Consider the following 24,212-nt stretch of genomic DNA (forward strand, 5'->3'; position numbering starts at 1 on the left):
CCAAAGGCATCAAGTAAACAAGGCGGAGAGAGCTGTTCCTCTCGAGCCGTTGTACCGCAGTTAAAAGGACTGGAGGGGTTTCGTGTAGCGCAGACAGAAGCGGGTTTTTTAAGATCTCCTCACGTCTATGCAAAGACACTTCCCAGGCTGTCCTGGGCTCCCGCCTGCATCCTGGCCCCGGCCATGGGAAACCAAGAGGCTTCCCCTCCCCCGGCCGGTGGAGTTTCTCCTGTGCACCGGCTGTGTCCCCGGGGGCGCTCTCCCTCAGCACGGGGGATGGGTGTCGTTCCCCGACCCTCCTCCAGGCCTGTGATGCCCGCAGCCAGCTCCCTGCCGTGTGGCTCCTCTGCCGCACTGTCGCCTTCCCCCGCCCCCCCGCCCGCGGTGCCGCTGCCGCCCGTTTGTTCGCCTCGCACAAGCCGCGCTCCCTCCCCCCGCCCCCCCCAAGCGGGCAGGAGCCGGGCTCCGAAGCGGGAGCGGCGCGGTCCCGCGTGCACCTGAGCCGGCCGGGGGCGCGCGTGGCAGGATCCGAGGCGGCGGCGCGGGCACTGGCCATGCTGGCGCGCGGTGCAGCCCGGCCGGGGCGGGGAGCGCCCCTCCCCTCGCCCGCGCGCTGACTGGCGGGGCCCGCGCCCTCCCCGGAGCTGCAGGGACGGGCCGCGCCGGCCGCCGGGCAGCCCCGCAGAGCCTGTGAGCGCCGCCCGCCGCAGGATGCCGCTGGCCGGGGGCAGCGCCGTGCCGCCCCCTGCCGGGGCTCGCGCGCTCAGCCCGGCCGCCCTGTCCCGCAGCTTGTCTCGGCTGCGCGAGTACCGGGCCCGCTCCCGGATCATGCTGTCCCTGGGGGCCACCCAGATGGTGCTCGGATGCCTCATCGTGGCCGTCAGCTTCGCTGCCCTGGCGCTCACCACCTCGGCCCGGGTCCGGCACTCGTGTCCCTTCTGGGCGGGCTTTTCGGTAAGTGCTGCACCTCCCCGCCTGCCTCCCGCGAAGTTACTGCCGCCTCCGCACTGGGGACGGGGGGTCCCCTCCAGAGACAGAGTCGGGGCCACGGGCTTATCCCCCTCCAACTCCCGTACTGCAGAGAAACGTACAAAGTGTGTGATGCACCGACACCAGTGAGGATTTAATGCCCTTCAGATCAAGTGGGAGCGTGTGCCGAGAGGTTCATTGGGAGCGGGGGAAGTTGCTGTGCTTCTTGCCTCATTTGGGAATTAATGTGATGCATGTGTGTGAGTAAAATGCAGGACAGTGTGTGTGAGTAGGCACCCCTCCATTTCCTGCCCTGTGATCCTGCATCTTGGATTACCCTCATACCTGCTTCAGGAGATTTGGGATGGAGACAATAGTTTGCCTTTGGGAAACATCCATATGGCAAATACTGTTGGAAAACGTCACAAGTGAAAATAACCCTATCCATCCCCCCATTGGTAAATTATGTGATTGCAGTGCTGAATACCTGTTTTATATTTTGCACATATAAAATTAATCATTTGGCCTGAAATTCGTTTTATAAAGTACCTGGGGATTGTTTGTCTTTATTTTAAAAAGTTGGGGTGCGGGTTGAAAAAAGAGCATGGAAGAGAATGGATTTTACCTCTTTAATGGTAGACTGGATGGATTGACTCTCTAATACTCACTGTATCAAAAAGGGATAAAAAGATAAAATATTAAAATGATGAAATTGTTACTTCACATAAAATCTCAATCTGGCTTTCTCCACATTTGGGTTTGAGGAGTTGCTCTAAGGGACATGGGATCAGAAAAGAACTTCATGTTAAGGAGAAGTAGCCTTTTACTAATGCATTACTTCTTTCTATAGATGATCAGAAGAGCCAGTACGTACTTTATAAGCAAGGTTTCATATTGTGATTTGCTGTGATAATTACATTTCCTCTTTCTCCCCTTTACTTCTCACTTTTTTTCTTATTTGATGTATCATGTGATGTGGCAATTGGTATTAGTGAGACCATCAAAAAGTCTGATCTGGCTTCTGTTGAAGTCAGAAGTTAAAAAAAAAAACTGCTAATATTTTGGGTAAAAAACTGAACTTCTCTATAAACACAGTTTTTTAAAGGTATCACACAGATTCCTAGTTATCACTTTTGTTATCCTTGTTTCTGATTTTATATAATTACTCTGGAGTAATTTGGACTTCTAAACTGAAGAATTCTGTCTTTAGCGCCCATGGATCCATAATTATGAGCTGATGTGTCTCAAGTTCTTGGCACAGGTTTATGCACGAATTGAAATGTAACTACCAGACAGGTTGTGTTGGAGGTAATAAAATGAAATTAGAACAGCAGGAACAGATTTTAATGTACACATGCAATACACAAACCCTCACAGTTGCAGAAAGCAATTGCACTGTTCCACTAGGGAATGTAATTTATACTATTGTGTTTCTTTAACTTTGCTGAAGTTAGGTTTCACAGAAGTTCACTAAAACACTTTACTAACTCGCCAGAAGACTATCGCTCTCTAAGGGCATCTCTATACTAGGAAACTATTTCAAAATAACTAAAATCGATTTAATAACTCTCAAAATAAAATTGAAATGGTGTGTCTGCACTATGGGGAAGCCTCGAAAGTAGTCCAAGGCTGGGGTCCGTAATTGTGGACATGATACCTTGACTTAGAGCCCCAGGAAGCACTGGGGAGTAATTACTTCAAATTACTCTGGGGAGTAGATATTTTGAAATAGCAGCATCACTCTAACACTATTTTGAAATAACTATTTCAAAATTAGTGTTATTCCCTGAGGAAAGCAGGAATACAGATTTCAAAATAACCAGCCTGTTATTTTGAAATAATGGTCGGAGTAATGTGAACACTCCACTTATTATTTCAAAATAAGGGGGATTATTTTGAAATAAAGCTTTAGTGTAGACCAGGGAACTGGCAAAGTAGTTCATTCACCCAACATGTTCAGAATATTTTGTGTAAGTAGGTATCAAAATGATTCTGCGGACTGTTTTTTTATCCCTATTGTCAGTTTTGTTGTGAAGTTAAGGATGTTTTAAAATTGCTGGGCATTTTTGATCTGCACAGCTGGCCTAAATTTGTACGTTGTGTCTGCATTTGTAATACTAAAATTGGGATGTGAAAATTCCTTTCACTAAAGCAAAAACAGAAATATTCAAATTGTGTTGAAACCAAAAGTTACCAGGGCATTAATATCAACTGAGCAGACTCTCAGTCTTCATTCATGGTCCCAAGATGTTTTTAACACTTTTAAAATAATGTTTAATAAAACAGAGTATTTGCAGCTTTAAAGTATTTGTCTGATATTTGGTTCTGATCCAAATCAACCTTCCTAAATATCTGGTAGAAATGGTCATGCTTAACCCAAATTATTTACTTTGTGTTATTTTTCATTCAAGCTAACTCCTTTGGCAGGGAGAAAGAGCTCTGTATTCTACTGTCTTTTAGAGACTTTTCTTGGAGTTTTTTTTTCTGCATTATATGATGACTGTGTGTGTAGTTTTGAAAAAATGCCATTTTGCATTGGTCATTTGGATTCTATAGTCATCACTCTGCTGTATTTGAGACTGAGTGTAGGCAAACTAAAGCACTGCAGTAAATGGAGATGTCACAATTCATAATGATGAGTTTTTAATTTCATATCTTCTGACCACTTAAATAGTAATGTGCTCTTAAGACAAGACAGCTGTGTCAGGATTGGGAGTTATGAAGTTTGTCTTTGTATTCCAGCAAATAATTGCTGTGTCTAACCTTTTATCTAGAGTTAATGAATGTCACTTTCATTAATGTGAAGTTTAGTCAGTCAATACAAAACAAATAACATTTAAATATAGAATTTATTTTATTTTTAAAATGAAAGGCTTTTTTCCTTCCCATGTCTGTCTTATTTTTCAGGAAACTGTTGGTATGTAGTACTGTTACAGTAGTTATGGACAGTGGTCATGTGTTGGATGATAGTCTAGTGCTGTTATATTCATTGACTTATTTAAAATTACAGTACATAAGTGTGATTCCTTTTGTGTCATAAATCAGAATTTGCTTCTATGGCACTTTTCCATGGTGCAGTGGTATATGCACATAGTACCAAAATAAGATATTAATGCAATGACTGTGGGTTACCAGTGATAATCAGTGCTGGGTCAATTCTTTCTAGTGGGATGTGCTACAGTTCTCACTAGATCTGTCCAAAACATTGACAAGAAAGATTATCAAATATTAGCATTTAGAGTTAATGCTGCTTGAAAACATCAGACTTGTGTAACTTATGTAAAGTACCCGCAAGGTTTGTGCAGAAGTGCTTTTGGGAGATTCCATGGAACTGGGGCATGCTACAAAGTCGCTTCCCCACATCTGGTTTTGGGGCCCATTTACTTTTTTTCTTTTCCTTTGCTACCCTCCGTGCCATATACCGTATGGACAAAACATGTTCGCTGCTAGTCTGGTTAAACCTTACTATGTATAGGACCAGCATGATTACTCAACCTATTTAATGTTACAAACCAGTAGAAGAGAGACAATTTGAGAGAGTGTACTGCACAACTATGATAGTGTTAGAAAAACATTAGCTTTCATAGATAAAGTGAGTATTGAATTTAAATTCATGTATTCCTATAGAATGAGACAAGCTTGTTTTGTTTGTTCAATAAAGCTTTTATTTTATTTATTTATTGCACTTCTGCTTTACCGAGCAAGTCTCCAGAAGGGATTGAAAATAAACGTAAATAATCCTTTTGACAAAGTTTATCCCTGGATATTAGAAAGTTAAATGTCAGTTAAGCAGTTTTCTTATGTGGTTAATTTCAGAGAGTCCCAGACACTTAAAAATAGCAGCCTCATCCAATATTTTCCAAGATATTCTTAGTATTTTCAACAGAAGTCAGACATAGCATCACAACTGGAAAACTATCCTGCCAGAGCATTTTTTTTTTTTTTTTGCTTAGGGAAGTATCACATGAGAGAGAAATAATTCAAATATCCTTTTAATCTTCATTTTTCAACCAAACTCGGTCACAAATAAAAACTACCAACAAAAAATTTCTCTGCACTAAAACCAAGTTAGTTATTTCTATAACCCTTAATAATCCTTCCTTAATGGTTAAGCTTCTATTCTAGAATTTTTGTTCAACTGCTCTGAATTTACTTACCCTTTTGGAAGGAAAATACATCACATAGGGGTATTAATGGAAAGTATCAACAAAAGATACTCCTTAGAATTTTGAGTATATGCTGATACTCAGACAGGAGCGGTACAATATTTTTTACACAAAGATACTGAGTCTTTAGTTTTAAAATAGCCAGAAGGCAAGAGGAAGTAGCTTCCATATTTCTGATTATTTTTAAAAAGAGACAATTCAATTTTATCTTTGCTGGATTTGGAAGAACTCTCTAGCACAGCTAATATCAATGAAATGAGCAGATGAAACTAGTAACTTGGTATTCCTGAGGAATGCCATAATAATACATTTAAAGGGGGTTTTCACTAACTTTTCTTTCTCAAACATTTAGCTGCACTGTCCATTTGTCATAAGGACATAATAGAGACAAGATGGGTGAGGTATTATATTTTATTGGACCAACTTTTGTTGATAGAAGAGACAAACTTTTGAAGTACACATAGCTTGTCTTCAGGAGTGGAAAAGGTACTCAGATTGTCATAGTTAACTGCCCTCCGCACTTAGAATGGTATCTTACAGTTTGTTAGCTACAATCTATTTCACTTTTTATTTAGCTGTGACACTCTGAATACATTTCCCAGACCTGAGGAAGAACATTGCAGAGCTTGTCTCTTTCAATAACATAAGTTATTTAAAAAAGCAATTACCTCCCCTACCTTGTCTCTGTAATGTTATGGGACCCACCTGCCTATAACAAAACCGCAAACAACAGTAGGGAATTCATACTAGCTTTGGCCAGAAATGCAGAAGATAATTGCCGTAGTTCTGTACTTTGTAACATCGGCTAATGAGGGCCAGAGATAGAAGTAGGATGCAAGAACTTGATGAGCATCTTTTAATCCTTTTAGAAAACCATACCTTCAATTAACTGAGGCAACTCACTTCCCAACATTTGGAATCATAGAATCATAGAATCATAGAATCCTAGGACTGGAAGGGACCTCGAGAGGTCATCGAGTCCAGCCCCCTGCCCTCAAGGCAGGATCAAGCTCCGTCTACACCATCCCTGACAGATGTCTATCTAACCTGTTCTTAAATATCTCCAGAGAGGGAGATTCCACCACCTCCCTTGGCAATTTATTCCAATATTTGACCACCCTGACAGTTAGGAATTTTTTCCTAATGTCCAATCTAAACCTCCCCTGCTGCACTTTAAGCCCATTACTCCTTGTCCTGTCCTCAGAAACCAAGAGGAACAAATTTTCTCCTTCCTCCTTGTGACACCCTTTTAGATATTTGAAAGCCGCTATCATGTCCCCCCTTAATCTTCTTTTTTCCAAACTAAACAAGCCCAGTTCATGAAGCCTGGCTTCATAGGTCATGTTCTCTAAACCTTTAATCATTCTTGTCGCTCTTCTCTGTACCCTTTCCAATTTTTCCACATCTTTCTTGAAATGTGGCGCCCAGAACTGGACACAGTACTCCAGCTGAGGCCTAACTAGTGCAGAGTAGAGCGGCAGAATGACTTCACGAGTTTTGCTTACAACACACCTGTTAATACAACCTAGAATCATATTTGCTTTTTTTGCAACAGCATCACACTGTTGACTCATATTCAACTTGTGGTCCACTATGACCCCTAGATCCCTTTCCGCCATGCTCCTTCCTAGACAGTCGCTTCCCATCTTGTATGTATGGAACTGATTGTTCCTTCCTAAGTGGAGCACTTTGCATTTCTCTCTATTAAACCTCATCCTGTTTACCTCCGACCATTTCTCTAACTTGCTAAGGTCATTCTGAATTATGTCCCTATCCTCCAAAGAAGTCGCAACCCCACCCAGTTTGGTATCATCTGCAAACTTAATAAGCGTACTCTCTATCCCAATATCTACATCATTGTGAAGATATTGAACAGTACGGGTCCCAAAACAGACCCTTGAGGAACTCCACTTGTTATCCCTTTCCAGCAGGATTTAGAACCGTTAACAACCACTCTCTGACTACGGTTATCTAGCCAATTATGCACCCACCTTATCGTGGCCCTATCTAAGTTATATTTGTTTGAGAATAAGGGTAATGGGCTGTAATATATACTTGCTGCTTTGATTCCTGTCCATGAGCTCAGCAAGGGAGTCTAAATTAATTTTTTTCACCAACTTCTATGGTGTCTGAGCTTCATGGCTTCATTTAACTTTAAACCCTTTTATTCTTTGTCATTCTTCACCATATCTATCCAACATATGCTCAGTCTTTCTCTGTTTCCTTGGAATGTATTGCTGTGTGGTATCCTTTTCAGGTCTGTTCTTGCCATGTGTCCAAACCCTTGAAGCCCTCTTTCTTGAATCTCCTAAAACAGCGTTATTTTTTGTACTAGCTATTTTCTTAATAACTTCATTTTTCATTTTCTTCCTACTTGAAACTCTCAGGATTTCCTTCAGCCAGTTCATTTCCGCAGTCAATATCTTTTTTTAGTTGACTTGTCTCAGAGTCCAGCATTCTGACTTGCATCACAGTATTGGCACAGTTGTTTTATATACACTGATTTTAATTTTTATCAAAATGTCTTTAGCCTTCCAGATCTTACAGAGTTTTCTGAATGCAGCAGTGGCTAGTCTAAGTCTTTTTCTGTCATTTTCACAAGTCCCATTCTTTTAGTCCTCCACATTACCTCTTCGTTTCTTCCACAGTGGCTCAGGGCATGCTTTTCCTCTGTAGTTCTGATCCTCACTCTTCTCTTTTTTAATAGATTGGCACTAGCATTGCTTCCCCCCATTTGTTCACCACTTGCTCTTGTTTGTAATACTTGTTGAATTTGTTCCTCACCTGCTTGCAAAAGCTCTGCAGTTGAGTTGTCATTTCCTGGTGCCTTTTTTTCTTCTTCAAACTTTCTATCAAGTTTTATTGAGGGGAATTCAAACCTCATTTCAATATTATAACTATTATTATTATACAATATTAATATTATCTTATCAGATAGGTAAGATAGGCAATATCAATTTAGAAATAGAGTGAGAAAGCGAGGAGGGCACAAGTGTGCCTGGACTGTATGGGCGATTAATGACATTGTTACTTAGAAGAAAGTTCATCAAGGACATCCACAACCTGCAAGTAATGAAAATATTTGTTTGAGCTGCAGTCTGTTTCATTTACTTCACCTGAATATTTGTGATCTGATAGACAGCTGTTAATGACAGTATATTATTTTAGTGTTAGACCACAACGAGCAGTAACTGTTCTTTTATTACTGCTGCAGGTGTCCCAAAACATCTAAGTCCACAGCAGTGCGAAAGTACATATAAAAATGACGCATATGTTTCCCCACTTATTAATCAAGTTGAAAAGGCACTGTAAAACTGAGCCTCATTAAGTATCTCGGCAGGGAAAAGTGAACACTTTGAAATACAAAGTATATGAACATAAGGGACTTATTTGTATGTCTAATAACATGAAGAACCTATCATTGATTGGATGATGTTCAAGGAAGTTGTCAGTTAACTATCAAAATTAGACTAATCCAGCAAAACATTGAAATGCTGAAACGTGTCAAAATTGAAGTTCTGACCTTATAGAAACTTTGGGGTAGCTGATATTTGAGAAAATATTTATTCTCCACTCTCTGTCATTCAAAATCCAAAACATTTTCGATGGGTCCTTTATATATATGGTGCAATGACTGCAAATGGTGCTTTGTAACTCAGAATATACCCAACAAAATCAGATTGGCTGTTAGGCTCCAAGTTTCTGGTGATGTACACTAGTTGTAAATGCTGCTTAATTAGATGGTTAAACTAAGTTTATGGCCACTTTGAATCAGTAGAATGGCACTGGAATATACTAGTGAATCTGGCCAAGAATGTCTTCACCATACAATTTAAAATGTATTTGTTGACCGTATTTATCTTAATTCCTGAGTATGTTCAGCCATGGTAATAACTACATTTATGGAACTACCCGAGTGGTGTCTGCGCATGCAATCATTTCTTGAAATCGTTTAGAAGTAGGTAATTACAGAGATAAAATTCCCTTTCTTTCAGTTCCCAGCATCCCCAGGAAATCACCAGTCTCATAGGTGTGGCTTCTCTATAACTAAAAGGGCATGAATGAAACTCAAGAAATTAGATTATTATTGTTTATTTTGATGTAGTCTTTATTTTTTCCAATTCAGGATGCTCAAGTTGTATTTGTAGTTGCAGTATTCCTGGTTAGAAAAACAGACAAATTACTGGCTACAGTTGTGTAATGTTATTCTTGAGAGTCAGCACAGTTCCTGAATTTCTCCTAAAATGTGGTCTCTTCTTTCTGTTTGAATCCATCCTTAACTCTGCTGTTTTTTGCCTTTATCCCATTTTGAAAATACATATGTTTGCTTAAATACCTTGATATCTTGAGAACCATGAATATATTATATATTCAGAGAGTTAAAAGCTATTTTTGTATTTTTCAGAGGTAAAAGGTATAATACATTTGTAAGGGAGGTAGGTCAAGGTGACTCATGCAAACAGTTCCCTCCTCCTCTCCCCCTGTGTAATGTCAGTGCAAATGTTCGTGTATCGAGGAGACTCATGCAAACAGTCCCCCCCCCCCCCAGTGTAACGTCAGCGCAAATGTTCGTGTATTGAGGAGATAAATATATTGACAGAAGCTTGTTGGGTAGATTTTTGGAGTACTGTATAATGGTATTATTATAAAATATATTTGATTCCAACAGCTGATGCATTATTGGTGAGGAGAATTCTCTATATAAGTAGTTTAACTTAAAAAGTGTCTACTACTTCGTACTGCTCCAATCAACAAACCTTCTTGTCCCTCACATGCAGTGATAAGAGGTAGCAGCACAGGATGGCAGCATCCCCTGAGCTCCTGGACCCAGTGCAAGCTGGAACTGAGCCAGGCTGCCTGGCTGCAAATGCGCTTTAAATGCAGAGCCTCAGCGCGGGTAGGTCCCAGACCCATCACAAACCACAACTGAGCCGGGCTGTTGGCCAGCCTGCTAAAAAAATTACTGTCGTGTGCGTGCGTGCGTGTGTGTGTGTGTAGGGGGAAGGGGAGGGGGAGAATGCATGTAGTCTATAGCATTAGCCTAAAGCTTTTGCTTATTGGGTAACTGACTACACTTTTACGTCCCTAGTGTGTATGGCTAACTGCTAGGTCCCGTTGGTCAAATATGACTTTCTAATGGGGAAAAGGGTAAAGCGCTTCCAGGTTATGCTTCTTTATGATGACAGAAAGGCGCTTAAGAACATATGTAAGGAAGGCCTCTGAACACCAAGGTACATTCCACCAGGCCTTGAACAATGCTCTCTGCCTGCTTCAGGTATGTACCAGTCTCTGCGTCACAAAGACAGTGATGTGGAGCAATCCGCTAACTTTAATAAATCATTCTGCACTTGATAGGGCAGCCAGATCAATTGCCAAGTTCAGGAGAGTAGTACTCCAGTCTCTGATTGACTGACACAGCTGAAACTCCTCACTTCTACCATCCACAAACTACTGCTTGCGAGGCATTGTGGGATCTATACTGACAGGTATTCAAAGAAGAAAGAACAATTACTTTCCTGCAGTAACTACGGCTGAAATAACCCTCCTACAACGAGGTTTACCAGTTATTTCGGAAGAAGGGTTTTCTTTCAAAATAACCGCGTCTAGACTGCATTTCTTTTTTTGAAATAGCTCCATAAAGTGAATATGCAAATGAAGCATGGGATATTTAAATCCCGGCTTCATTTGCAATTTTGAATGTCTCCATTTGTATCCCTCTCTCGAAAGAGGGTGCAAGTGTAGACATATCCTCAATGATTTGACTTTTGGCTCTGGAACATCTCATGGTCTGCTTAGGAAAGTTGCACCATTTAGACTTAAATCAGTGCAAATCCCTTTGTGGATATTATTTCAGTTTGTGTTGTTTCCTTTATTTAAACTTAAGCCTGTTCACAATTAAGATAAAAGGGAATGAAAAAACCAAACCAACCCATTTTAAAACTGAAATAAGTGTTCAGTGGGTTTGCTTTGGTTTAAGTAAATCAGTTTCAGAATTAAACCAGGGCAGTCTTCTCATGTAGATAAGCTATTAACTTGATTGGAAAAAAGTCCTATCTCAATCAGTTTAGGTTAGGATAATTAAAAAGCCCTATTTGCTGATCTGTTCACATATCTTCACATGTATTAGCCTGCGTTTTAATGGAGCTTGTTAATCACAAAAAGCTAACTAATTTTGCTAACATGATTGGGGAAAAAACATGAGGTTTTTTTTTCTGTTAAGACAGGGCCCTAGGGTGAATATGCAGAATATAATCCTCTGTGGTACCCTTAACAGATGTTTTCTTTAAAAAAAATCCCAACCAACCATCTCTTCTGGCATCTGCTCTCTAATATGTAGGATTTGTACATTGTATGTATAGTGAAGGGAAGAGAGTCCATGATCTTGAGAAAAAATGAGTACTGGAATGAAAGGTTTGGATCAATAATTAAAGTCAGTCAGTGGAGCAAGGAGAAGTTCACCCATTTTGGTGACCAAAGCAGAATTCTTAGTATAATGTCCATGGGAAATGAAGAATATCCAGTGCACTTTCTGGTGGTCTTAGGTGGTAGGGAGTACTAGAGGAAAGGATCCTTGGATAAGTGCTGTGCAAATATGTAGAGCAGGAAATGGATTTCCATGTTCAAGAGTCCCGATGCGGAGTAAGAGAATTATAAAGCTCCTTTCTCTCTCACCTGATCATGTGGGCTGACATATAAATTGTGTGCAGCATAAAAGCAATAGTGCACACAAAAGCAGCAGTGGATTAAAGATTAGTGGGCCTTAGGCACAAGGAACATTTGCCCCCCCATCCTGGGGGCTTCAGAATTGGTCTGTGCATCAACCTGCCACTCATGAGAGAAGAAGAAGAGCAGGGATAACTGTATCCTCTGAATTATGCAGTTTGCCAGATGGAGAGATGTCACTTTCATACTTCTAAAGCACTGTTGCAAATTTAACACCTGTAAAAGGTAATACACGGTGTTTTTTTAAATTCTATTTCACTATAGGCAATAGCAGTTCTCTGCGTATTTGCATGGATGGGGAAACATGGTGCAAGTGTAACCTTGAGATTTCTTTTCTTCAGGGTACTGAAGATTAAAAGATTCATGGAAGCCAGTGTAATTTGTTGCAGGTTAGGGGGCTGCTATTTCTGTTTCTGAGTATCTCCTGCAGGCTGATTGTCAAGGGGCTGAGGAATACTGGATCTTACAGGTTGAACTGAAAACCGGAAAACTGAAATACAGTTCATGAAGTTTCTGAAAAAGAATGGGAAGAGACATACTGCACATTGTGGTGGTTGGGGAGTGTGTCTGGGGGGAGCATTCATAGGAAAAGAAAGCATTACAATTGCTTATTCTAGCATCCCAACAGTATAATAAACCATCTAAATTTTCAAGTTTTGTTGTTTTTCTAGGCAGCCAGACTTGAAATAATATTGTAGCTATTTCATGCCATGTGTGGCCAGACCAGCATGGTTTATTGTTTTATTTTGACTTTGATGGCCAGTGGAAGGTTGGATGGATGACTTGGATATTTTGCCTAAGAATGAAACATTATACCTGAATTTCAATTCCCTTTGCCTCCTTGCATGCTGGAAATGTGCAAGAGCGTATTTACCTCAGAAATACACTGGATCTCAAACCCACAGCTAACTATGTGTAATGTGTTATACTGAAAAACTAGAGAATGGACAAGTTCAAACTGGCATTTTCAAGTTCATTTATTAAGTCATTAACAACCGTATAGTTATATCTTTTTGTGCTGAAGTGAACTAGGCCCCATCTTGAGGTCCTACCACACATCTTTCCCAGAAAAGGAGCAGTTAAGTAGGGTCCTACAGGCCTGTCTAGAAAGGCTGCAGGGAAGCAGCCAATTAGAGTGCAGCCAGCTCAGATGAAAGCTTCAGGAACTTGAGTAGGTCAGTTCCTAGCTGGGACTAGAAGGGTGAGGAGGGGCTGGAATGCACCTTTAACTTTTAAAAAATCATTGATTTTTATCCATCCCATGGACAACCTCCTCACCCTGCCACCGACCCTCAAGGGCTCTCAGATTGCACAATTGCTCCAGCCTGGTATGCTCTATGGTTTGGAAGTTTGAGACTCCTGAATAATGTGGTAAAACCCAAATGTGAATGTAGTTTTGCTGGGATAAAAGTGCTTTACAATGCTTTATAGTATACGGTAAAACTCCAACTGTCCCGCATCCAGTGGTCCGGCACTCCCGATAGTCCGGCACCAACTGGAACCTGGAAGTGCTCCGGACAGTTGGAGCTGCTCCGCACCGCTTCCCCAAGTCCGCTGCTGCCGCTGCTGAAACTGACCAGTGGCGGACTTGGGGAAGAGGCGCAGAGCAGCTGGGGTGCTGCCGGGCGCCGAGCAGGGGATGAGGGGCGGCGCTGCGGGACCAACCGGGCAGCACCCCAGTTGCTCTGCCCCACGGCTTCTCTGAGTCTGCTGCTGCTGAAACTGACGAGCAGCGGACTTGGGAAAGCCGGGGGCAGAGCAGCTGGGGTGCTGTCGGGTTGGTCCTGCAGCGCCGCTCAGGTGAGGGGCAGCGCTGCGGGACTAACCCGGCAGCACCCCAGCTGCTCTGTCCCTCCACTTCCCCAAGTCGCCGCTGCCACTTGAAGCCTCAGCTGGCCTGTCGCCAGTGGCTGCTTGGGGCTTCCCCCGCCAGCCCCCCTCAGACCCTTCATAGCCCCCCTTCCAGAGTACCTCCTGATACTCCGGCATATCCGATAATCCAGCACCCCCTGGGTCCCAAAGGTGCCGGATTATCGGAAGTTTACTGTATTTCCCTTTCTGCATGGGAATGAGCACTTTTATACTGGTATAACTGCACCTACACAAGGGGGTTCTTAAAGCATGAGTATACTTGTGTCATGACCATGAGGGATGGGCAGCAGCCTGGTGACTAAGGGGTTAACTTTACCTAGCCAGGTATCTGCTCAGCCAATAGAAATGCAGATAGGGATTTCAAACTAGGACAAAGGAATTTTTGGGTTTTTCCCTCCTTTGTCTCTGGGCAGTTTCTCTCCAGCTACTGAGGGGGACAGACACTTCGTCTCCTTCTGAGAAAAGACTCTTCACTATTTGTAAGTAGAGTAAAGTTTAGATACATCTGTTAGGTTTTATGGTTTGGGAATGGGAATCTGATGTCTGTACATTTAAAAATGGGTTTTCCTCTCCTTTGTAACTAAGTTTTGACCCTTGGTGGAATCCCCCCATGAGTATATTAATTTGTGACTTTTCCATCTAGTCATTATGCTTGCAACAGGAATATTTTGGTGATAATAAATGTTCTTTCTCTTTTCTTTTTATTAACCTGGTATTGGTTAATTTTTGTGTCCTGGTTTTACTTTTGGGGCTGAGATTTCCCAAATAGTCTCTTCCTGGTTTCTTCTTATTGCTTGGGTGGGGGCAGCAGACTTTTTATCCCCAAAATCTAGGGTTTTAAGATTTTTTGGGGAAACTTTATACCAAAGCCTGGAAAGATAAGGTTTTGGGGTTCTTTTTCGGGCTCCCACTTCTGCATTTATCATGCCAGAGTAGGGAAGAAGCCTTGACAACTTGTAAAGTTAAAACCATATACATTTTGTATGTAGACAAGGCCTAAGTTTAAAAAAAAAATCCAACCTCATGACAAAGGGTTAGAGTGTAAGTCTGTAATACAACTTCAGTAGTGACCATTATCCCTTGTTGTGTTTAGTGCTTCTGGTATGCAGGAATTTGATTCTCCTTCTTCCCCTGACCTAATCCATGGCCTATCCTAGCATGTGGAGCAGTATTGAGGGAATATGGTAGGTTGTTCTTGCTGGTGTTAAATGGTGCAAAGCGGCTGTCATCACCAGGCCGAAATCTATTGAGCTATTGTATATACCTGTAAGTGACTGTACTCTGTGATAGGTAACGGGGAGACTTTAATTAAAACATTATTTGTAAGCTTGTTTAGGGGGTCTTGGTCAGTACTAATACACACACTTGTTCCTATAGCAGTTACACTGAAAAGTGTGACATTATCATCCTAAAAGGTATTTAACTTTAGCAGATTTGTTCAGATGTTACATTGTCAATTTGCACTTGCAAGCTTTTCTCTCCTTTGGAGCTCTGCTAAGCAATCTGTGTATTCACATAATAGAAAATTGAAAACTTTGTAATAATTGAAAAATGTAGTAAATATAACATATCTTTCATCCTTTCCAAACTGTTTGTTTATTGCCTCTTATTTCATTCTTTGAACAGTGGAATAGAATTAGCAGAATCTTATTTGGGAGATAAGGCAACGTGCCACATTTGTTGTGAATGAAGAGTTCGTATACTGTCCCAAGTTACTAAAATTATCCCCTCCTCCCACTAATACACACAGTTCTACGGAGGGGATATAATTGCCAGCCTCAGTTGCTCATGTTAGTACACTGGCCAGGTGGTCTAGACATGAGGAGGGAAGTGGGGATGTGTTGGTGCACACTGATGTTCCTGGAGGAAGATCATAGAACCAAAGACCCAACAGATTCCTCAAAGGCAATTCTTAACAGGTTACTAACATTCTTAACAAGTTACTAACAAAAGTGGTTAACACTGTTTTATTTATAAAATTCCATTCATAAAAAATGGGTCCACAGTACATGAGGTTATATAATGTTATATTGGTAGATATAATTCATTAAAAGGGTGATTTCATTCTTCAGCTCTACATATAGAATGATTCTGCAAAAGTAAAACCCTTGTGAAATGAATAGTATGCACATAACATGTAGTCATCGGAGAGCGTCGTAGCAGTCCCCTGTGGGCTGCGCATACATGGTGCCTGCTTTGTACTCCATTGTCAGTTTAAGTAGCACTTGTACAGCTGGCACCTCCAGTTCCTTCTCAACCATCCCTAGCCTGAGATGGAGTTGCGCAGTCCTCTAGAAGCAAAAGTACTTATTTCGCCTTCCCAGTTGAAGTTACCACCCCTGTTACTTTTTAGTTAGTTATAGTTATAGTTAGTGTTAAAGTTAAGTAGTTCTTTGTTAAAAACATTTTTTTTGGCCAGCTGCCAGCATGCTGGGCTCACCAGAGTTTAAATGATGCTTCTCCGATAGGGATACCATGACCATATTGGATGGATGTTCCCAGTGCATCCACTGCCTTGGGGAGTCACATATTCCCCCAAAATGTCCTCACTGCGAGAAAGTGGTCACCAACTCGATCTTGTTCAGTGGTGCCTAAAATACATCCCATCGGCACCACCACCCATGCTCTGTCCCACACATTGGCCTTACTGGTGTCAGCTGCAGTGGCCACGGAGACGCTCTTCTCACATGGTCTCAAGCTGCTGTGGTGAGAGGGCTGGGGTTGTCCTCTCTCCCCAGAACAGCCTGCATCCTAAGCCCCTCATCCCCAGTCCCACCCTAGAGCAATGATTTAAATGAAGAAAAACCAAACTTATTCAGGTTAAGGACCTGAACAATGCTGGATAGATCTTTTAGTTATAAATTAAGCTATTCTTTTATTAAGATTAATGTTGGATTTTTGATCTGCTGCAAAAAAGCTAATGAGATACTGTTTCAGTGTTCAGTAAAATAGAGCCAGGGAAAAAGCAAATGGAAATCTAATAATAAATTGTATATAATTATCTCATTATAATGCATTTCTGTAATTGAGATTGCTCTGAAGTTAAACTGATTAGCTTTATTTCATTATAATTTTAATAATGAAAAAGTTTGACCAGTTGTATGAAAATAAAGTATTAGAACACAGAAAATTCTTTTTGTTCAGTTTTTAAGAATGTTGAAGCTAAATCATGCTTTCTACTTTGCTGGAGTGCAAATGATAAGAGGGCTCAGAAAGTCTATTCTGTGTGAGGAGTAGGGATGTTAAAAAGAGGGTAATTAGGTAACTGTAACTTCTGAAAATTCTCACGCAGCGTGGGGTAACAGCTGGCTCCCTGGGAGCCAGAATGCACCGGTAGCCAGCTCCTGCCCTGCTCCCAGGGAGCTGGCTGCCACTACCCACTATGGCCTCTGATGGGCAGGAGTCTCCGTGTAATTGTTCTCGGTAACCCATAAGCCCAGGCTTATGGGTTAACCTATTACATCCCTAGTAAGGAGCAGGCAAGAACTTTCCATAGCACACCTGAAAGCACTAGAAGAAAAATCTAATTAATGCATTTGCCCTTTGTGGGCCATCACGTGGCCCCTTCTTGCCAATCCCCAATCAGGGAGTCGTTTAGGCGTCAGTCTCTATCGTCCCTGCTCCAGTCGGGTAGTGATGCCGTCACTCTCTCCTCCGCTCGCGTTGCCGCCATGACCCACTGTCTACTGTGATGCCGGACATGAGGCGGGGGTAGGGAGAGCCCAGGCCTGCCCTCGCTCACGGGCCCCAGCCCAGGGCCCTAAGGACTCGGATCTACTGGGATCCAGTCCAGCTGGTGGGGCGTTCCGCCACAACTCACCAGCCCGCCAACCACACCAGGTTCCTCCCACCTGGTCTCCTGCAATGGAGGAGTGGCTTGTGAGACATGGCTGTAGAGAGGAGCCCCTGAAAGCACATGCCGCAGCGTGCCTGACTGATCAGCCACAGGAAATATCCATCTTGCTGGTGCCCTCCCCAGAGTGTTCTGGGTGCTCTAAGTCCAAGGCAGGCTCCAGTCAGCGTGGATGTGCTATGTTGGACTAATTCTAACTAATTTTGATGCTTCCCACTAGTGGGGACCCGTTACTTCGATTTTGTTAAATCAGGAGGTAAGTCGATTTTAGTAATTTTGAAATAATTTCCTAGTGTAGACATGCCCTCAAAGGCCACGATACCGACTGTATGTTTTGTTGATTTTCTGCAAAATATTTTGCACAGTGTCCACACTGTGTTCTGCATGCCAGTGGGATGGCTTCTGACCCTGCTGGTCTCCTCTGCCTCTACAGTTGTTTAAGGAAAGTTAATAGCCCAGGGTTAATAACTATTTTTGGGAGGGAAGGAAGATCGTGAGGGAGCTTTGACAAATGCAAGGAAATGGCATGCCAAGTAAAAGTAGTAATATACTCTACTCCGTTACAGAAATAACATACTCTACTTTGTTATAGGCCTCGAGTGGAAGGACCAAAGGGTATAATTGCTTCAGGGCCTGGCACTTTAAAAGGGCCTGGGGCTCCCAGAGATCTGCTCTGCAACAGTAGGTGTGGTGCCTGGAGCCCCAAGTCGTTTTAAATTTCCACTGGAGTGTTGCACAGTGTGCTCCAGGCAGCTTTGAGGTGTGTGGGTGGGTGGGTGAGTGCCATGGTGCAGAAGGCTAGCTGCCCCAGCCCCACCCCTTCTGTCTGAGGCCCTGTCTTTTCTGGGAGCACAGAGCCAGCCTCCGTGCCCAGGGGCCTGCTGAGGCTGTCAGCTCCCCCTGGTTACAGTGTATTTGACGCCAATGAAAGATAAAATGGCATTAAACATAAAATAATGACACAAAAATTATATGGAATTTCTTGAAGGGAAAATATTAAAACAGTATTTGTATAGTCATTTTTAAGAGTCACATTGAATATAAAATGCTAATTCTACATACATATTATCAGCAAAAGAAAAAATAATCAGCTGTTTACTAAGAAGCTGCTTCCACAAGTGTATGGTGAGACAGACCTTTTTGGAAATATAGCCTGGGAGGGGATGTAAAGTGTGACTGATGTGTGTTGATTTTAGTTATTTTTCAACAGACAGGTTTTTAAAACAACCACACTCATATATCAAATGGGTCAGATCATGCCTCTTAGAGCCACATGCCGAAGGGACCTTTTATATATGCAGTGAGCCCTTTTATCAGCATACGAATGGAGATTCAGCCATGTTTTTTTATGCCTCTGTTCCAGCTCACTCCTGAATAGTCTGGAATCTGTGTTGGGAGAGGTGTCAAAGAGTAGGCATTCCTAAGGGACGGATGGGAGGGAAGATGCATTTTCTTCCCCTTTCAGTCCCACATAAATTAGACAAAATAATTCATATAGTTACAGGTTATATTCATTTTTTTGGATTGCCTCTTGAGGGTATCGGTGAGGTTGAATTTGTCCCACAGACAGCTGTAGCCCAGGAAAACCCCTGGTTCTGCAGTTCCAAAAGCATATGTTGTCCTGGTGATGAGGTGTGGGGCAGATGTGATATAAAGTCATTCCCTATGGCAAGCCCTGCTGCCTTTCCAGAGAGAAAGCAATCTCTGACCCTCCATGGGACAACACCGTGAAGGGAATAATTTCCTTAAGGAATTCTGCAGAGAGATTTCTTCCTTTTAAACCCTGTCTTAAGTTTTCTGCACAGGGAATAATCTGGGTCAGCAGAAATTCTTACAGCAGCTGTTAAGTTTCTCATGCAGTCAAATGCTGAATTGAATTTTCCAACTCTCAGACTGGATTTGAGTTCTCGTTGGGAATTATTTATAGCAACTAGCATTTTATATGGCTATGTTTCTCTGGTAAATATTTTCTTAGCTGGGTAAGGGTATGGCTACACCATAGTGGCACAGCTGGAGTGATGCCTTTGCAGTGCTGTAGTATAGACATGATAGTGACACATGGTAATTTTCCATCACTGTAGTAAAAGCACCCACTTGTAGGGTTGCCAGGTGTCCGGTATTGGCCCAGATAGTCCAGTATTTGCGGCCTCTATCTGGTATAAAAAACAAAAAAAACCCAGAAAATTCTGGACATGCAAAATATCTGGTATTTTCTGTTTTTCTCGGATGGAAGGCCGCTTGGGACATTCTTCCCCTGCTGCATCTGGTCGGGGTGCATGGGGATTTAAAGGCGGTGCAGTCACTCTTTTTTTTTTTTTTTTTTTTTTTTTGGTGCGGTTTGGTCCCCCACCTTTTTTTTTTTTTTTTTTTTTTTTTTGCCCTCAACCAGTTTCCCCCCCGCCATGTTCGGTATTTTTTGTGAAAGTATCTGACAACCCTTTCCACTTGAGGTTGAAGAATTCTTCCATTAACCTAGCTGCATCTACATTGAGGGTTAGGTCAACCAAATAATATTGCACAGGACATGAAATTTTTCAGAATCCCTGAGCAATGTAGCTAGGTCAGTCCAAGTTTTAAGTGTCAACCAAGCCTAAGGCATTATAATCACTAAAGTTTTTTCTTTAAGACACGAACAAAACCAAGAATAGCATTTATGACCATACTGTCCTGTAATCTCTGTTGCAGCAAGCTCAATAGGCATTCTAGTATTTGGGTTTGTTTTGTTTTTGTTTTTTTGAGCGAAGAGCTTTTATTGTGAAAGAAGTATTGGTAGGTCAAACGATGAAGAGATACATAAATGAATTACTAAATCCATCATAATTTTTTGTTTTCCATTAAGGACCTTATGGTCATCTCTCATAACCTAATTTAGTGTGAGTGAAGCAGCTGAAAACATAAATATCTGAACAGCCATCAGGAAAAAAATTCCTAGTGGGTACTATCTGGCATGGCAGAATAATATCACCTTTGGCATTCAGTCATAATCATCATTGGTGCCATGGGGTGGACAGATACATGTAAAGTAATTGTAACAAATATGAAAGACAACATTTAATATTCTGACATTGAAACTAAAATAGGAGTAGAATGTATATGCTTGTAGAAGTAGAATTCTGCACTGGAAAACTGGAGGTATCAATTAGGAAGAATTCTAATTCATTTATTAGGGTTTTTAACATGAGTTTGAATTAATTTCTGATTTATGAGTTATCTTTGTAGCATACATTACTGAAGATGGAAACATTCGGTCCAAAATGAGCAAAAGTACTCAAGTTTTCAAATGTCTGAGTTAATTTAGGTCTCATTAGGTGGGAAGGAACTCTAGGATTTGAAGACAACCAGGCATTATGAAATGTGTGAGGTTTACCACACTGTGTTTCTGGCAATTCACCTTACTTTTCACCTACAGATCCTCTCACCTTCAGAATGAAAATCTAATTGGGTTGTTGCAAACCACATAGTGTTGCCATGTACCAAAATAGACACTGGGCTGAGATCACAAAACCAATTTTCCTTGGAGACCTGAGCGAAAACTCATGCTCGGTTCCTCAAAGACAACAGTGTTGTTCCCTAGCAATTTTAGACCCTGATTTATGTACTGACTTTCTGCAAAGTAACTTCATATATCTAATACTAGCACGTTCACCCAGTGTTGCTCGGGACCTTAAGAAGGGGCTCAGGGCAAGGAACTGGGGATGGGTGCAGCAGACAGGGTTGGAAGGTGAGAGAGGGCTCTTGGTAGGTGGCTCTGTGTGTGGAGGGAGGGAGTGTGTGGCGGGGGGGAGGAGGGGGAGCCAAAATCCCCCCTCCTCTGAGATGCATACCAGGGCTGCTTGCACTTCCCCTTTCTGTCCTTGTCAGGGAGCAAGAGCAAAGTGCACAGTTCATCTACCCCGTGTTCCCCAGCAAGAGTGAGAAAGGTCAGTAAACTGTGCATTTGCCCTTGCTTCCTGACAAAGGAGAACAGCCAGCAATGTCACTGTATGAATCTGGGGGTGAGGGGAGGAGCTTCAGGCCCCCCCTAAAGGGAACATGGGAGGTGGGAGGCTAGGGTTTGAGGTGGTCCCGGACAGGGCGGTACATGGCTCCGTGAGCCCTTTTCACTTGCCTGGTTACTCTGTCTCTGAGAAGCAATCCCATTCCAGGCATATTCCGTTTTCCTGGCACAACCAAGCCCTTACATTGCTTTAAGTTATGATAAGAGGAGCTCTATCTAATTTGGATGTCCTAGCTCTTACCGTTTAGGAGGAGTTTCTGAACAAACAAACAAACTCTTTCAAATATAAGTAGATAGTAAGAGTCAGCCTATTGAGAGGAAGTGAAACAATGCAAAAGAAAATAGGTGACACTTCTCCCTTCCCACTTTATAAAACGACAAATGTATCAAATAAAAATATGCAGGCTGTTGTTAATCACTCCCTTTTTCATAGGGTGTAAACAAAAGTAATAGGAAACAAAATTAAGAGTAGCCAGGGGTCTGGTTTTGCTCTCATTGATTTTAATGAGAGTTTTGCCATTAACTTCAATGGGAATAGGATTAGACACAGCAAATCGGATTTATGGCCTTGGAGATTTTAACAATTGAATTGGCTGCATTATTCTGAGAGGTGATTTCTCCAGCACAGGGCTGTATTATGTGATAGCATGGTAGAGATCTGGACAATGAGGTAGTCAGTGTTGTGGAAGCTTGCATTGCTTCCACGTATAGACCTTAAATGGATACATAGTGGTCAGCATTATCATACCTTTCTTGAGCTTCACATTCTTTGAAATATTTGTAAGTGCCATGCATGAAAATCTAAGAACATTACAGATGAATAAGTGAGGCAAACTAGTAAGACCTTTCAGTCAGGAGGACTGCACAGGAGACTCACCTCATCCATCTCAAACAACAGTCCACCAAAGTCAACCTGACAAACAAAAAGCCTGCTGGTAAGAGAGCTGGAGTACCTGTAATGACTATGGAAGTCAAAGCGACTTTCAGATGCTCAGCATCTCTCAAGATCAAGTCTAAAGACAGAGTCTGCATGCACACACGCGCGCACACACACACACACGAAACCGATTCTGAATTTTAGAACTTGTACTTACTTTATTTAACTTTACAGCAAGAAGCAAAGTTGAAATTGGTGCAAATTCTCACCAGAGTAGCACATAGCAAAGTGCCTGGTGAAGTGTTCTGTTCTCTTAGGCTATGTTTACACTATAGGGTTTTTGTGCACAAACAGCCATTTGTGCACAAAAATCCGTGGAGCATCCACACCTCAAGCGCATTTTTGTGCAAGAAAATGTACAGTAAAATGGCAAACAAAGGGCTTTTTGCAGTGTAGGTATACCTCTTTCTATGAGGAATAACTCCTTTTTGCGCAAAAAGGCATGTCTGGATGCTCAACAGGGGTTTCTTGTGCAAAAAGTGTGAATGGCAATCAGAACTTTCTTGCGCAAGAGTATCCTTGCAGTGTGAACATTCTCTTGTGCAAAGCACATTGCTTTTGTGATGCGCTTTTGAGGTGTGAACACGCTTTTACGCAATAAGTTTTGTGGAAGATCTCTTCCGCGAAACGTTTCTTGCTCAAAAACCCTGCAGTGTAGACAAAGCCTGTAACTGTAACAATCAACAATCACTATAATTTTATTTCTAGAAGATTCCCAACAAACAAGTAGAATAATGATAATGCACAAAAAGTACATTAATCTGCAAGTTCTTTTGTATGTAAGTGGATCAGTGGTGTAAAATAAAATACCGGACACCTGGCAACCCTACCCATGTGGTCCCCAACCATGCTGGACAAGATAATCCCAGACAAGAGAGTACCCAGACTAAAGAGGCTTAACCTGTAATAGCTTTAGAAGCTGCCTGTGGTTTATAATGCCTGTGGGATTTAAAAAGTAAAATATAAACTTTACATTTTAAACACAGGATTTATCATACAGGTCTTAAATCAAGTGGGAAATGCCAATATCTTTTTTATTAGTTTCAGGGGGTAGCCGAGTTAGTCTGTACAGGATAAACTTAAAAAACAACAATTAGACTGGTAGCACTTTAAAGACTAACAAAACATGTAGGATATGTCTACACTGCCACCCTAGTTCGAACTAGGGTGGCTAATGTAGGCATTCGAAGTTGCAAATGAAGCCCGGGATTTAAATATCCCGGCCTTCATTTGCATCTTGCCGGGCGCTGCCATTTTAAAATCCCCGTTAGTGTGGACTCCGTGCCCGCGGCTACACGCGGCATGGAGTAGGTAGTTCAAGTTAGGCTCTCTAATTCGAACTACTGGTACACCTCATCTGGGGATTTAAAAATGGCAGCGCCCGGCAAGATGCAAATGAAGCCCGGGATATTTAAATCCCGGGCTTCATTTGCAACTTCGAATGCCTACATTAGCCACCCTAGTTCGAACTAGGGTGGCAGTGAAGACATACCCTTAGATGGTATCACGAGCTTTTGTGGGCACACCACTTCTTCATTTACCCACTTTGGAACTGTCCCATTAGTGATTCAGGTCAAGTAACATGTAACAGCAAACAGAAAACATCACAGTATTAAAGGAAATAAGATACCATTCCAATTAACCCATCTTTATGTTAGAATTTGCCACATGTGCTTACTAATATTATTTGGTAGC

At 42.0% G+C, this 24,212-nt stretch overlaps 1 protein-coding gene across 2 annotated transcripts in view; it reads left to right on the forward strand.

The window, feature by feature from the left end:
* Window positions 1-225: 225 nt before the first annotated feature.
* The window catches only part of ENTREP2 (endosomal transmembrane epsin interactor 2), a 349,968-nt gene continuing 325,981 nt past the window's right edge, over window positions 226-24,212 (forward strand). For both annotated transcript variants that reach the window (XM_075897721.2, XM_075897722.2), the window contains exon 1: window positions 226-954. In XM_075897721.2, coding sequence (XP_075753836.2) covers window positions 712-954 — 243 coding nt within the window. In that variant the 5' untranslated portion in view covers window positions 226-711. The remainder of the gene's footprint in view (window positions 955-24,212) is intronic.

This window comes from Pelodiscus sinensis, chromosome 14 (assembly GCF_052426305.1).
Source record: "Pelodiscus sinensis isolate ZL-2025 chromosome 14, ASM5242630v1, whole genome shotgun sequence".
Taxonomy (NCBI): domain Eukaryota; kingdom Metazoa; phylum Chordata; order Testudines; family Trionychidae; genus Pelodiscus; species Pelodiscus sinensis.